Genomic DNA, 16,267 nt, shown 5'->3' with positions numbered 1-16,267 from the left:
CCCCTCCAGGAGCCCAGCAGCAGCATGGAAACACACAAAGAGGAGCTGCCATGCAAAAATAATTTATTTTTTTAACTTGTATGCAAGGATGGCTTGTTTCAAGTACAGAGAACACCTAAAAGCAAAGAACAAGGCTTTCCACTTCATTGGGCATTCTTGGTTACTCTGTGCATTACTTATGTTCTTGGTCATTGGTGAAAACTACAGATTTTGTTAGCGGGCAGAGCAACTGCTTTGATGGGAAATCAGTCAGTGGGGATCCTCATGGTATCACATCTGGAATATCTTTAGGAACTGTATGAATGACAAACACACAGCCCATCCAAGGCAAGGACACTTTAATGTAAACAATTCTCCTAAGGTTATAAAAGGGGACTTGCCCAATTCTGCATAAATGCCAACCAGACCAAAGCAAAGCAGGATCCAAAGTTAAGCAATGTAAAATTAATAACTAATTATTAATTAAGAACTGATCTTTAAGGGAAAAATATTTTAACATGACAGTACAAAGGAAAAAAAAGACATAAAGGATTTAGCAGTTCATGCTTTTTTATCCTCTCTTGGGAAAAACCAAAACCAAACCAAAAATATCCCACCCTAAGTTCAAAGTACTTTGAAATCTAAATTTCTACATCTTGAGCAATAAATTCTATGAAATACACATTTCTGCAAATGTTACAAGAAAACTCACAGAGTTGTATTTACTATCATCATATAAACTATTCTGTTTTAAAGCATAGATTAGAGGAGATGCTGGAAGATGTGGTTATGTCACACTTGGGGAGACATCCTCATGATGGCTGCAGGTGGAAGTCATAGCCTTCATTCCTCCCTAAGAGAAATAACCACAAATATTTGAGCAGATGAACACTGTAAGAAAATGGACAGTCCAGAACGCTCATACTTCCATGGGCGAGGGTGGTGGTGAGGGAAGGCAGCCATTGCTGCCGTAGCACTCAGGAATACATATTCAAAATCCATTTTCTTATCACACTGACAGGCCCTGTCTGTAATGAGCACCTGACTGACAGCATTTCAAATTACACGACAGCAAAGTTAGGGCACATTTTTGGCAATGTCACTCTGCTGGCTAGTTCAGGTCAAATATACAAGTAAGCCTAAGACCTCTATCTCTGCCACCGGGGAGGCTCTGCTCAGCTGCAGCCAAGGTTTCCTCCCCCCACCAGTACCTGGGGAGTAGCTGGCTTTCACGTGGTTGACAACTGGGTTCTGCAGGGGTGTTACAATGCCTTGGTTGGGTTTCTGGAAGGCTGAAATGAGGTTGTGCACCTTCCGAAAGAGCCTCCGGTGGACCCCAGGCGCCGTCTGCAAAGCCAGAGGGGAAGAGGTGAGAAGGAGCGCTGGGTACCCTGTGCTGGCACACAGGCCTCGTCCTCAGAAATGCACACAGCTCCCAGGAAAGGAGCCAGCCATGGCTGAACCCCCTCATGTGCCAGTTCAAGGTGAGTCAATGAGCCACACTGCTCTCTGCTTTCCCTGGGGCATCCCAGCCTTCCTACACGAGCAGTTCCCAGCAGCATGGTGATAGAAAGGTGGAAGAGGGACAATTCCTTAATTGCTACAAGAGAAACCCACGCTAATTACCCACACTCACCTGCCACACAAATTAGACAGACTTACAAGTGACCCCTTGCTATTTCTGACCTTGACTTATTGCAGCCAGTGATTTAACCTCCTTACCAGTAACTTTCTGGCCTGCATCACTAAGATAGTGCCATCCTAGAAACACCAGTGAGAAAACCTAGAGAGCAATCTGGGCTTACTACAGAGAGGGAATCCTCGCACCACAAAATTCCAGCATGGACACAGCCTCTTTGCAAACCCTTCCTGGAGCATTCAATGTTGGCTTATGTGTTCATTGAGTATTCCTGTCTACTTCTTGCACAGAGACAGCAGCCAAATGTTACCTATTTATTAGAAGTGAGAGTCTTTCTATTTCTCTATATTAGCAATTTTTCAAACAGTATTAAATGAAACAATGTGTGCTTTTAATCAAAAATCCAGCGTTTGTGTTAAATCCTTCAGGGCATTCTCATAATAACTCCACCAAAGTCAAGGGAGGACAAGAATGGATCCTGCCAGCATAGTCCCACTCAAGGGACACTGCTCTCACCCAGCAGCTGTGAGCTAAATCCAGTCTCCCTAGCACCAGCTGGAGTCTTCACACTGGCTGGGATTTCACCAGCACTGTTTTAAATTCCCTGCCTCATCCTTGAAAGATGGGTGTGACCTGAGCTTGCTCAGAGACTAACCAGCCACAGGGAAGGAAGCAGAAGCAGGAAAGGACCAGCTGCTTCTGGAGTCTGTTTTGGCCTTGGAGGCACACTCTGTGGGGATCAGTTGGACCTAGACTGCTGTGTCTAACAGCTGAAGCCAGCATGGTCTTAGCAACATTTACTTAAAAGTTTCTGTTCCTTAAGGGAAGGGTTGGCATCATGGATCTGTAGCTAGAACCTTCTCCTGTAGAGAATGTACAGAGAAGCCTGGGCCTTCAGCACATCTATGATGTGAAATTCAGGTAAGGTTTGCCTAAAATATAGCCAGAGAAAGCCCAAAAGCCACACATACAATGCCAGTGGAGGTCATGGGCCAGACATCGTAGCAGGTCTATATAGCAACAGAAAAACCTCACTGCAGATGCTGATGTCATCTGGGGCTAAAGGAGGCTGCAGCCTCAGTCAGGGAATTATCCTCCACAGGTGGAGGTCTCTGGAGTCCTGGAATCCTTCCACAGATGCCAGTGCTTACCCTGGCATGATGGGTGCACTGTCACCCTCACCCTGTCCTGAAAAACTTCTGTCTTGGGCACTACAAATCCTAACCCTTATATCAACCTCCTGATGTCTTATAGGAAGAATTACTGGGCACTATTCCCAAGAGTCACGTGGATAATTACCTACTCCACAGTAATGTCAGTCATTTCCACCCCCTGATCTGTTCAGAGCAACCCCAAGAATCAGTTTTGTATTCCAGAATCACGTCTAATACAGTAACGGCCAAGGAATTATGCCTGTCTAGAAATTATATATTATTTGAAATAAATGTTCATTAACATACAAACAGAAAGCTAATTATGAATTAATACACAGAGTACATCCAAAGGAAAAAAAATCATAAAATAAATAGAGATTAACATCCCAATTTCATCAACCTAAATGTTGTCTGTATTACAAGTAATGTTTTTCTGCACCCAAATTACCAATTTCTTGTCAGATGGGCGAAAATATATTTTGTATCAAGTTTTGGCTATATTTTGCACTAATGATGAATTAATCTAGATTGATGAATTAAAACACTGTACATTGAAAATTATTTCTTTAGTATTCTGACATTGATGGTACATAGGATAGAAGGAAACAGATTGTGCTTGTCAAATTATAAAACCACAATATTTTTGCCATTTAAAATGATGCAAAATGATGCACTATTGCATTATGCAACAGCTGAAATGAAACAGGGAATTAATTTATGAGTTCTAGACTGTCAGAAGTGGCACCAAGACATGTTACTGATGGATGCACTCTAGATCGATTACCATCAATGAAAATCAGACTAGGCAGAAACATGAATAATTTGAATATATTTCATTTAATCTATAATCTATATCAAACAGGATGTAGAAATTTTCAGAAGGGAAAGGAGAAGTACACACCTCAGCACTCCAGGATCCAGTTTCTGTCTGGGACACTCTGTAGGTATAAACATAACCCTGATGTCTGTGGGGAAAAAAAAAAAAAAAAAAACAAAAACAAAAAAAACAGCTATTTATTATTCATTTCTCCTGACAGTTTTCACAGGAACTACACTGTTATGTGAGATTTAGCTCATTTGCTAACTTTTTCTTAAAAATAAATCGACCTCTAAAGGCTCTAGGTAGCTAAAAAACCTACTGGCTAGATGCAGTGTTAAACCTATTGGGTTTTTTGGGGATGAAAGGGATTGGTCTGACTCAGATCCAGTTTAGCAGTATTCAGTTATTTTAGGTTAAACGGTGTTGCTTTTATTCCTTTCTCTGCATTTTTATTAATTTTTTTCAGTGACATCCTTTCACACAGAAACACTTTACCTGCAAAAAGAGAAGGTGTATTATTGACAGGTAGCATTACTGTTCTATGACTCATTTAAATGCAGATGTTAACAGCAGCAATGTCATTACTGTGATTTATTTGGAAAGCTATATCCACAAAAAGGAGTTAAATCAAAACTCTTTGCCCATACATTCCCAACTTTCAAATACTGATAAAAGAGACATTGAAGAGTCTGGAATCTTCATTCTTTTAAACTCAGAGTCTTTGGAGAATAAGGAGTCATAGACTAATAACACAAGGCACAACTCATGCCAAAGTCACTCTTGCTTCTCTCATGAACCCAACTCAGTGAATGATTTACATGGTAGATTGCTACACTAATATTCAAAAATTTAACTCAGAATCAATTAATAGGAGCTCCGTGGGTATGACATTAGTTTAGACGGTATCAGATAACAAAGACTGTATTGAGTTCAAGCAGCATTTGGACTGTGCTCTCAGGCACATGGTGTGATTCTTGGGGTGTCTATGCTGTGCCAGGAGTTGGACTCAAAGATCCCGACAGGTCCCTTCTAACTCGGCATATTCTATGATTCTATGCTTCTATTTCACACTACATAGATTTACACAAACACACAGCAGGATTTTAAGGGCCATTTCCTATTTGACCATCAATTCTTAATCTTAAGAAAGCAGAAATACACTGTATTTCTTTCCAGCTATGCATGGCATTACAGCAGCTACTACAAAATATGAGAAGACATCAGTGACACAGACATCATATGATTGCAATTACTCATGATCTGTGTCATGGCTCCTGGACAAATTCCTGTTTAAAAGTCATTACAGCAACCTTTGCAAAGTGGTGGCTGGTGTAATTTGCCCCAGAAGGAAGTTGTTAAGAGCTAGCACTCTGCTATAACCCAGCAAAGTGGGAGCAAAATGCCTATGGTGATTTGTGAGCTCTGCCCCCACCACTTGACTCCCACTGTGATTAGACACAGAAGTGAAGGACACAAAGCCATTCCCTCCCATCTGGGCTGCTGCAGGGACAAGCTCCCTGTGCACAGCTGAGACACTGCCCTGCTCTCCTCAAGTATGGGAATGTGTCTGATACTGCCCCACAATCCCACCACAGCTTCATCCACCTCTTCATGTCTACCAAGAGAGCCTTTTCACCAGACTTTCTGTATGCCACCAGACAGACATGAAAAGCAGCTGGCCATGCTCACTTCATAGAAACCTAAGGAGGAAAACAGCCATCACCAGTTTTCCCCTCTTTTTTCCCCAGCAAACTGCAGTCCATCAGGGATGTGGACCTTGGGAAAAGGTGTGAACAGCCTGCTGTGGCTGCAGAAGGAGGGAAGAATGTGGAGCTGCTTTCCTGTCCATGCCATAGCACCATGGTCAGTGGTGTTTGAAGCCACAACTCAAGCCCAGGTGGCCAGAAGCACATTCCTCTAAGCCACTAGATTATGTATGTTCTTGTTCAGGGAATTCAGTGTCTCCCTTTAGGGCCCTCAGACAGTCTTGTACCATCCCTTCTTAAAGACAGAGCTGTGCCTGTGTCATCAGCTTTCTATAACATTATGTTCACATGAATTGTTTGGTTTTTTTAAATCACAAGGAGCTTTGCTGTACCTAAATATTTAGAACGCCAGCCAACACATGGTTCCTGAAATGAGGACTTCACAGGCCATAATGTACTGGAAAATACCAGAGAGGTGCTGGTGTTTTGTCCCATCTCTTTGAAGTGGGTATTTAACCTTTTCCACAGTGATTTTTTTTCAAGTCTCAAATCCACCAGTATGATTCTACACATCTAAATCTCACTCTCTATCTCATTTTCTTGACTTCTATTTTCAATACTACACTGTGCATAAGGATATGAGCAACCTGGTCTAGTGGGTGGCATCCCTGCCCACGTCAGGGCAAGTTGGAACTAGATGATTAGATTAACTAGAGGATGTCTAAAGACCCTTCCAATCCAAGCCATTTTATGATTCTACTACCCTTGCTTGATTCTTGGTTTTCCCAAAAGAAATGTTTTCCCAACTGCTTCAGTCCCCTTAAAATTCTGACTTTTCCACAAACAGCGTGGTTATCTGGAAAGCCACTATTAGTTGTTTTCTGCACATAAGAGATTGCACGAGTTGAAGAGGTTGAGGGGCTGTGGTGCTGTTCTGACTCTGAGCTGTCTTTTGGCTCTCAGCACTATACCAGAAAGGCTTTCTAAGCAGAATGAATTGAAAAATAGAGGTCAGATAAAATAATATTCAGTATGGAAGTATGGTGAGATACAATACAGCTATCCTGCATTTTTCAAAATATTACACTGTAAAATATTTCAGCTAAGCACAGGGAAAGCACAAAGGATAGTTCAGATTAAAAGCCCATGAGGTTCTGAAAAGGGAATAAGAATTTGAGAAGACGGATGCTTTGAGCACAGTGTGGAGAATGGGAAGAGAATGACATTGTTATCACAGCCTCCTGAGGGACAAGTGAGAGCTCTCCACTCTCCTGGCAAATGTTCATGTTCTTCCCAGAGAAGGAAAGACTGAAAGGTCTGAGGGATTTTTACTGAGCTTAAGCTGAAAAACACAACATTATCATCTCTTACTGGCTCTGAAGCCACCAGGAAAGCAAGACACTGTGTAAATGGGAGATGGCCTGGACATCCACATCTGCCTCTTCAAAGGCAACACACAAAGAAAGGAAGGTGCATTTCGTTAAGAGGATGAACAGCTTCTTCCCATTGAACAACTTTCCTTGGTCTCCACAAAATGAATTACGGCTCTTCTGAGAAGTACTCTCCCAATGAATGTGATCTTATCAAAACTTTCTGTCATGCAGCAGGAACTTACTTCATTACCACTTCAAAGAGTTTTTTACCTTCCATTTACAAGTGATATGATTTTGGGTGAAGTTTACTGCTACGTGGGCAAAAGCCTCCCATGAGAAAGGTTTTTATGATTTAATCTACCTCACATGAACTAAGGTCAGTGTGGGCTAAAGGAAGATCAAGGTGTTTATCTTAAAAGAAAAATTAAATACACAAATTAAAATTGAGATTGTAGAGGACATTACCTTCCGAAGAGAAAAGCATGTAACACTGGAAAAAAGCAGGTGAAAAAGTTCATTTACTGAAGCTCAAGTCTCAGGAAATGAGAAATTCCCCAGCTAACATGAGAGGACAGCTCAATTTTCTACATTTTACTCTCTTCAGGGCAGGAAAAAAAAGCTCCTAGAGAGACACAAGGTTCCTGTATGTGGTGTGAGCTCAGGGAGCACTCTCAGTACCAGCACATCTTGGAAAAGGACCAGTTCATGACACCCAGGCAAAGATTCACTGAAGGGCTCCCCCATTCCTTCACCCGCCGCAAGGACAGACACAGCCTTGACCACAAGAGCAAAGCTCCTCTCTCCTGTCAGTGAAGCTCAGGGGGCAGGAACAATCATGAATTAACATCTTGATGAATGAGGCTCTGTAAGTTTTTGATCATAGGCAAAAAATACCAAAATGCTGGTGAGGGCAAGCAGAAAAGAGCCATTGCTGTAAGGACAATACCAGATAGCACTTATGAAAGAGTGCTTTGGTCACCACTAATGACAATTTTGTGACATCTCACTATTTTTTTTTGGCTCCATAGGGAAGGATCTGTTATACCAGCTGGGAACTGCACTAACACAGTCTCTGTTTCAATACTTTCCCTTGGAAAACTCTGTCAAAGGAAAACCTAGAAAAAGTTGCTATTACAGGAACCAGTTCCTTTATATGATAGACGTATTTTTCCTTTATATCCAGATAATTCCTCCCGAAGAGTTACCAAGGCATCGTTCACAGATGACATACTGAAACACCATCTGTCTACCTGTCCTCTCCATTCCTCCTTTTTAGCTGTGATCAGACCTGTTAAAGCTGCATTTACTTTAACAGGTGAATGATTACAATCTTCTGCACCATTGAAATAGCCTGAGGACATTACACACATGCTGCAGATTAAAATTAATGATGACATTTCAGCTGCATGGTCTACTTTAAAATCATTTCCAAATACTTTGCATCTCAGTTGGGAAATTTTATTAAACTAATTTTTATTCATTTCTGAGCCCAAAATTGAGCACATTAAAAAGGAGAGAGAGAGACAAGGGAAAGCCATGTCAGCAATAAATTACATGAATTTCTTCCTCTGTATGTATCTTTCTCTTCAGATGTCATTGCGTTGTGTCAATCATCTCTTCTTACCTGCTACATTTACAACCTGACCTTAACTTGGAATTTCACTTTACAACATAGTTTAAGAACCAGACCACAGTGTACCCCACAAACAGTGGTTCCGAGCATTACACTGCCCAGAGTCAGTTTCTTATAACTTTGCACATCTCAGCGTTTCAGACTGAAATTTTATTTCTTTGTGTTTGCCTCACCCTTATTTAGGGATGGAGAATGCAGAAGGGAACATGTTAGGCAAAACAGTGCTTTTCCCATGTTTAAAAAAAAAAAAATCTTCTACTTGTCAGAGGAGGGGGAGCTCTGTTTTCAAAGACATAAAATTTGTTTGAAAGAAGATATATCTCCTGCACTCTCTGAAAGCAGTAGTGGTTCTCCAGGCTGCAAGAGAAGCACCCTCTAAAGGTGTTAGAAGTTGTAGAAGCATCATGTCTGGGCTGGCTGTTCTACGGGCATTCAGCCAAGCAGTGTCCATGAGCTGAAATTTATGTGTGTTACCTGGCCTAGATTAGCGAGATTAAAACCAGAAGGTAATTGAGTAACTGGGCATCTTGGGCAGGAAATTTGGGATTAGGTAGGATGGATGTGGAAGGAAAGAAAAGGGGACCAATATCTATGCAAGCTGGGCAAGGAAACAGCAACGAACATTGAACCCCTGACAGAAAGACTAAATGAGTAAAGAAGGGGATATACAAAGGTAAAGTATGAGGGGGCTTGTCTGGGAGTAACACAAAATGCTGAAACAACCAGGAGCAGAAGATGGGTGTTTTGGAAGCCAAAGTTGCATGAAACAAGGAAACAGACCTCAGCAATGCAAGCAAAGTCAGCAAGTTGTGCAGAATAACATTGGGAAGCCTCAGAATCCCTTCCCATAGCCCTTACACTGGGAACCCAAAGGTACTGCAGACCTGGGGCTCCTGTGTCATCTTTTTCTTCTGTGAAACAGAGTTAAACTCTTCATCTCGAGCAGAGATAATGCTTAGAAACCACTTAATGCTATGGAGATGAGAACCACACTGCTCTGGAGAGGAGCCCTGCTGGGGAGCTCAGGGGGGCACCGGAGCGGGGGTCAACGGCATGGAGCAGATGAGCACGAGAGCTCAGGTTGGAGCCACTTCTGCCCTACCACAGGTGTTTGATGTAGGTGCAGATCAGCTCCTCCCTGCCCAGAGGGACCAACTTCAGGCAGTTTCCTGGTGAGCAACCCTGGATAGGGAATGTGGGTGATGGCATGGGCACAACAGGAGATACAGAGGTGGGAGATGGCTACCACAAAGCCAAAACCCATGAATTTAAGGGAAAACACAGCAGTGCCTCAGAGCCTTTAAGCTTCTCCTCACTCTCTCCTAGAATTTATCTTTTCTGTTTTACTAACTGGCTGATTCCCTCCTTACTTAGGTCTCAGCTAAGTACAGCAACTCAGAAATTACCACCCATCAGCTAACTCAAGCTGAAGAAATAGCCTTCACATCGAGATCACGTGCAAGATACGAGCTCTGTGTCTGCAAGAGTGAATAAAATAGGTTAAACTGGTGTTTACAACATCTGAAAAGCCCAACAGAGTGACTGTAGCTTAAATCACAGCAGCACTTGGGTGAACACTTCTGTCACTGATTCCTTTATCAACACTTCTTGTGGGAAAAATTTACACTCAATATCACATGAGTAACACATATTAACTTGTTGCAATGCTGTAGCATTATAAAAAATGCATTATCTTGATTTTCTCTTCTGAAATTAACAAAAGCTTAAAAGAGAAATTTAAGTCTTGTGAAATAGCTCTGAATTTACGCAGAGATTTCTGTGGAAGATTGTCAGTATCTTTACCACTTCAACACTCCTAACTATCTGAAGAAATGCTGATTTACCTAAAAAGCAAGTGTGTAGCCTTTCTGAGCAGGTTTTGTGTCAGTCTGGTACAAGGAGATTCCCGCCAAAAGCAATACCTCAAAGAGGAATTTCTTGAAATTCAGAAATAAAGTAAGAATTTGTTCAAATCTGAGATGATAAATAGAAGGATATTACCTTATGGCAGGCCAATAACTTAGCCTCCCACTAAGTTTCATCAGTTCCATGATTCAGACTGTCTACCTTTCCAAGAAAAGTCATTGGAATATGTGAAGGTCATTAGACAAGTTATGCTCAGCAAAGACAACACTCACTGTGGTTAGCAGGCACGTGAAATACTCACCTCAGTAAAATTTACCATTGTGCTATAGAAGACTTTTTTCAAAGCTGAAAACAGTGTGTCATATTTGCAACAGCAATGTTGAATTGAGAGGCTTCTTCTTTTGTCTCAAATTACGTCTTAAATGATGATGATGATTATGTGCAGTGTTATAAAAAAATGCAATTATTCTGCCACATCTATCAAACAGAATACATAGGAAACAAAGGAAATGCTAAGCTGAAGCTGGCTTGTGATCCTGTATTACACCTTCCTACCGTACAACTGATGTATCTGTCTCATCAGAAAGTTCCAGCACGTTGCCTTGAACTTGTGCACCGTGGTTACAGTGACAGAAAAAATAGCACACGTAAAATCTGATAGGACTGCAGCCTACCCCTGTTGCCATTACCGTTGCTTCAAGAGCTCTAAACAGCTTTCAATTCCAGCTTTTGATTATTCTCCACAAATTTAATGCAGCACAGTACACAAACGGCTGGTTTCAAACAAATCATCTGAACATACAGTGTGACAAGCACGTCGTGTTTGTCTTACTTACAGCTCTGAAACAACTACTAACATTCTCAGTATTTTCAAGCATGCGAATTTTAAAACCCAAACTACAAATGCTTTATCTTTGCCAATTCAGGCATGAGCTGCTTGCTTCTGCATGTGTGCTCATATATCTGTAAGGGAACATGGGGCTTTTGGCACTCTCAGGCATTTTCTTTATACATTTTTCAGGCAGGGTTGAAGAGGCTGCTCCTCAAAGTAGTCACCATTAGTGTGTCCCGTGTCCCCCATTGACTTCATTAGGAGCTGTGAGCACAGAGGATTTCTGAGTGTGCTAAAAATGTCAAACGGGGCATTGAGCAGAGAGGAAACCAGACCAGTAAAGAAAGCTCCCTGGAACAATCAGGCTTGATATTAAAACCCTGGTGTACTGTGTGTAGTGTCTAACTTCTTTATGGCTAAAACGTGTATGTTTTATAAAGCATATACATTTCTTCTAGACCAGTTCTCAGGAACAGCAAAAATCTTGCTTTTCAGTGCAACTCTAAAAACTTCCAGGAAAGGATTGTGTACCTCGGTTGACATATTCACAACATCCTTCAAGTAGACATCATCAATTCAATAATGATATTCATACAATGAAGAGCCGGGAGCATCTGGTATTAAAATCTTTGCCAAAATCTGAAAGCAGCACCTCTGTTTGCAAGAGCCCCAGAGCATACAATTGCAAATCAAAACCTTCCTACTCCTCCATGCATAGTTTAATTGTGGTCTTAAAATATTTTTGAAAGTGGGTCCTTTGTGCTTTGCTGCAGTCACACCAAGAAAATATTCGTTGTCTCTTTGAAGGCGTTCAGGCACACCATGTGCGCATCTCAGCTTCAGAAAGTGGAAAGTGGCATTCAAGGGAGATAAATCAGTAGCTCAGGAGAAACAAAGAAGAGAGAAAGCAGAGAGTTTTCTAGATGAATGCTCCAACAGGGTCCTGCCTGCTGCAGTTACCCACCTCTATAGGTCAGGTTTTATGCTACTACCTGTCTCTTTTATGCTTGCCCTGTAAAATCAGCGTCAGTCATGAGGGATTCATGAAGTCTTTGACTCTTCTCCTTTTTAAAGGTCAGGGCTCTGCTTTTTAATTGGAAAAGCAAAAGGTGAATGAGCCTGACCATGAACACTGCAGTCCTCATTGTGCGCCTTAAGAGGCTCAAAGCCTGCCAAAATATGTCAGGGCTTTTTGGATGGGGAGGATGGGGAGGATGTGGTGGTGATTGTGGCATTACAAATTTATGCAGTTTCTTGGGAAAAGGAGACATTGTTTCAGTATAAGCAATGCAGTGAATTCACAGGGCTTGACAATTACAGTACCTGGAGCTGGAAGTGCAGAGCAGCCACTAATGTGAATTCAAGCAGATGACATCACTGTCATCCAAATATATGCTTAATTGCTCTTTTGATAAATATTACTTTTCTCTTCCTCAGAACTGTGCCCTGTGATGGGACAAGGAACCCTAAAAAGGGTTAGAACTAGGAAGCTGCAGGACTTTTTGTTTGTTTTGGTTTGCTTTACTTCCCCAGGGAAGTGGAGGGAGAGGGGAAAGAAGACAGACTGAACATGTCTTGATTTTGGAAAACTGGACTATTTTTCACTTTGTTTTCTAGGGCAATAGAAACACTACCGGCAGTATAAAACAGATACACTCCTGGTAGAAATTTTCACTGGAAACATGAAAAATATTTTGTTTAGCAGTACATCTAATGGCTGACCAGCTTTATTTCCCATGTTTCAAAGATCACTTCATTACTTTTAGTAAATTCATCTTTTGTCTGATTTTCATATGTCTATACATTCTTATAGCGATTTCCAGCATGGATTCTGAACCATAATGTAAACTGTTGAATAAATTTGTTATTCCTAATAATTTCCATGATTTATTTAGAATGAAGCATTTTTAAAAGCAGAGAAATACTTATTCTTTCTTAAATTTTCTTCATCTTACAGAGTGAAAACAGCAACTGCACACTTCCCTCAGTTTTTACCAGAGCTGCCCTGCACATGCATGTCTGTCACCTGTTTCATCTCTGCCCGTGATGTTCAGACTGGAATTTGGACAGGTTATGTCCATTGGCTTCTTTTGCCAAAGCCGGGCTTAGCATTCTCCACCAAATACAGATCTCCATGTCTCACGCCTTCCTTTCCTGCTCCTCCAGTCTCCCCACTAAAGTGCTCTGCTTTGGCAAACTTTGCCTGTCAAAGCACTTCTCTAGTTTATAGCCCACATTTCTTCAAACTGTCAATGCTATCTCAGTGTGGGATACTTTCCTGGTATAAAAACTGTCTCCACAGTTACTGCGTGACATGCTGTTTGCCATATCTGCAATTTCTTACGTAATTATTTGAATTGACTATTAAGAAGTATTGGAACCAAGGCTTAATTCTACCATTTTTCAGCCACCTGTCTTTCTGTACCAGTTCATACTCATCATAACATTTTTAATTTAAATTTTATCTGGATTTACCCAAGATGCTACTTCAAATTTCCTTTATAGAATAACAATTAAGGATCTGTGTTCTGAGCCTGCAGAACACTCACCATTAATTTCTGGTTTTTTGCTTTTACCCTTTTGTTTATCATACGTATCTTTCAATGCAACATACCATGGAGGCATGAATGGCCCATAATTTTAGAAGCAATTTGGTCAGTTTCTTGCTGAAGTATCTTTTCCTCCAAAGATTGCAGAGCTTCACAGCTAGAAAAGTTTTAACTTCTTCCTATTCACATTTTCTATATTTTATTTCATTAATGAAATTTCTTTCAAACGGCATAAATTACTACCAATATACAAAAAATCCCAGCTGTTAGTGTACAACTGAAAGACCATGTTACATACCTACATCCTGATTTAGACTGATGGTGGACTAATTCTAGTATTCTCTGTCTTATTCAGCATTGTAACACTCTTCCTGACCCTTTCTCTAATGCCTTGGTGTTTCACCTGCACTGAATGACTTCTGAGTGTAAGGGTGGTATATCCCCATTTCCTCTGATAGTTATTTTAAAGAGATTCTGCTTTTATTGCCTTTTCCCATCCCAGGAATCACAGTACTACTTACCTCTTGCTATCTCTATTCCATTTTCATTTAACTCAAGATGCTTCTTATTTCCCATTTTTCAGCTCGCTGTTAAGGTATTTGTTAGCAGGAGCACCTAACTTGGTTCACCTGATTTCACGAGAGAAGAAAAAATACATCCTCTGCCACAAAGACTTTCCCTGAGAAGAGTATTGTGTAATTTTGGATTGTCTGTGGCCATCTTGGCATGTCTCCATTTACTGGTCTATAACAGGAAGATAATGATGCTCACCCACAGCTTAATTACATATTGTCTGAAATGTATTCAAGGGATTTGGGGAAAACCTGACTTAGGACCCTTCTTCCCCTTGTGTTTTTTTGCCAGGTACCTGCCTGACAGAGTTCCTTCTGTTAGCTGATTTCATGCTGGACCTAAAAGAGTTTTCTCTTAGTGTTCCTTTCTCCTACTGAAGTACAGCAAAAGTGTCATCTTTGTTCTTCTGATGCAACAGTACAGTGTCACCAGGACTTCCAAGAATTTTGCACAGTTTACAGTAGGGTAATACAGTTTCCTTATTAAAATGAGGTCCTATGAATATAAAGTCCCCCAGCTCTCCCAGGGGAACTTTTACTTTCTCTCTGACAGACCATACCATCAGATCTCTCCCTTTTCACCCAATTTGATGAAACATTATTACCTAGTTTGTTACCATCAGTATTCCATGTGCATTGCAGGTAATTTGCTCCAAGCCTTGTGGCCTGTGAGACAAGCCACAAGCTTGTGGGACTGAGAGCATCCCGAACAAAGGCACATAGTGGATGGCAGCATTCGGTGTTACCTTTCCCAATGACAGGGTCACTGGGGATGCTGCTGGGCACACCCATGAGCACACTGGGGAAGCAGAACAAAGCAAGAGAGTTATCCAGCGCAAAGAGGCAGTACACGCCATCCTGAGCCAAGTCGCCTGGCATTTCTCCATGGCACCTTGCGTATCCTTCCCATGTGCCTGCCTGCTTTCTCTTTATGGCTTTTTGTCTGTGGGAAGCATGGGCTCTGCAAGGCAAAACCTGCTCCTCTTTGCTTTGCAAGGGACCCCACACCACTTACTGCACCCCTCCATCTTAAGTCAAGGTGAAGGAGCCAAAAGTCTCACACGTAAGCAGATGGTAATACTAGAACACATTTTGCTGTGGGGACAGCCCGTATTGTGGAGGGGACTGTCGGCAATCAGCTGCAGCCTCAGCAGCCCTGGCGGCCCCGCGCTCCCGGCCCGCTCCCCTGGCCCGCCGCCCCGGCCCGCTCCCCCGGCTCGCTCCCTCATGCTCCCGGCCCGCTCCCCCGGCCCGCTCCCCCGGTCCGCCGCCCCGCGCTCCCGGCCTGCTCCCCCGGCCTGCTCTCACAGCACGCAGAGGCAGTAGACCCCCGGGATGCTCTCGCTGTCCCGCAGCAGGTAGCTGCCGTCCGTGCCCGCCGCCAGCAGCAGCTTCTCCCCAGCCTCTCGGGTGATGGCCCCGTGGTAGACGGGCACTGTGTCCATGCCAGGGCCTGTCCCGCTGCAGCCGCTCTCCCGAGCTTGGCGCTCCCTGCTGTGCCTCAGCCGTGTGCTCCCTCAGCCTCCCGTCTTGGTGGCAGATGTAAACAGGATGTGTTCACACCTCTGAAGCCTCTGCACGGGGTGAGACAGCACTGAGGGAAGAGTGAGGAACGAACACAGAATTTTTGTGGGTTTTTTTTTCCTATGCCCCTTTCTGTCTTCCTTTTACGTAGGCTCTAACATCTTCGCACCCTCACAGCTCTCCTGCAGAGGTGTCATTTCACATCGACTCTCGGCCATGTGGCTCCTGCTCAGCAGGGACGGGACTGAGGCACACGATGGCCAGGGAGCCAGTGGCTGCCCTGGCTGGGACAGGGAGGGCACTGCTGTCAGCGGCGCTGCCAGGCACTTCCCTCTTCTGCTTTAACCGAAGGGGATTATTACTCCAATAAGGGATTTTTTAAAAAACATCTAGTTTTTAAAATCCCCAGGGATGAGACTAGAGGAAGTCAGCTGACCTCCCTGTCCCACCAGAGCGCTCACCTCAGGCTGCAGGTGCAAGCACAGCCCCTGCTCCACACCAGCTGCTCCAGTGCCCACAGACACCAGCTCCTGCTGATTCACATCACCAGGCATTGTTTTCAAAGCCTTTGGTGCTGTTTAATCACTGTTAATGTCGTGGTGGCCGTTACTCCTGCTCGG

At 42.7% G+C, this 16,267-nt stretch overlaps 1 protein-coding gene across 2 annotated transcripts; it reads right to left on the bottom strand.

The window, feature by feature from the left end:
• Positions 1–46: 46 nt before the first annotated feature.
• SH2D1A (SH2 domain containing 1A) lies at positions 47–15,717 on the bottom strand. 2 transcript variants are annotated; one of them, XM_038164638.1, is made up of 4 exons: positions 15,432–15,717; positions 3,674–3,737; positions 1,191–1,326; positions 47–832 (listed from the first exon to the last, which is right to left on the bottom strand). In XM_038164638.1, the coding sequence occupies exons 1-4, from the start codon at positions 15,566–15,568 to the stop codon at positions 792–794; spliced, it is 378 nt and encodes a 125-aa protein (XP_038020566.1). In that variant the 5' UTR covers positions 15,569–15,717; the 3' UTR covers positions 47–791. The 2 variants fall into 2 exon arrangements, with proteins under 2 accessions (XP_038020566.1, XP_038020565.1); XM_038164637.1 differs by lacking the exon at positions 47–832 and having other exon boundaries at positions 852–1,326.
• Between the last annotated feature and the right edge of the window lie 550 nt (positions 15,718–16,267).

This window comes from Motacilla alba, chromosome 4A (genome assembly GCF_015832195.1).
Source record: "Motacilla alba alba isolate MOTALB_02 chromosome 4A, Motacilla_alba_V1.0_pri, whole genome shotgun sequence".
Taxonomy (NCBI): Eukaryota; Metazoa; Chordata; class Aves; order Passeriformes; family Motacillidae; genus Motacilla; species Motacilla alba.
Note: the sequence above shows the minus strand (reverse complement) of the source record. Positions and strands in the feature narration are given on the sequence as shown.

Coding starts and splice junctions, on each gene's coding strand:
- SH2D1A (XM_038164637.1), bottom strand. CDS start 15,568: ATGGACACAGTGCCCGTCTACCACGGGGCCATCACCCGAGAGGCTGGG. Junction 3,738..15,431: donor GTCTACTGCCTCTGCGTGCT/GTGAGAGCAGGC, acceptor TTTTCCCCACAG/ACATCAGGGTTATGTTTATA. Junction 1,327..3,673: donor CTGGATCCTGGAGTGCTGAG/GTGTGTACTTCT, acceptor CTGGCTTTGCAG/ACGGCGCCTGGGGTCCACCG.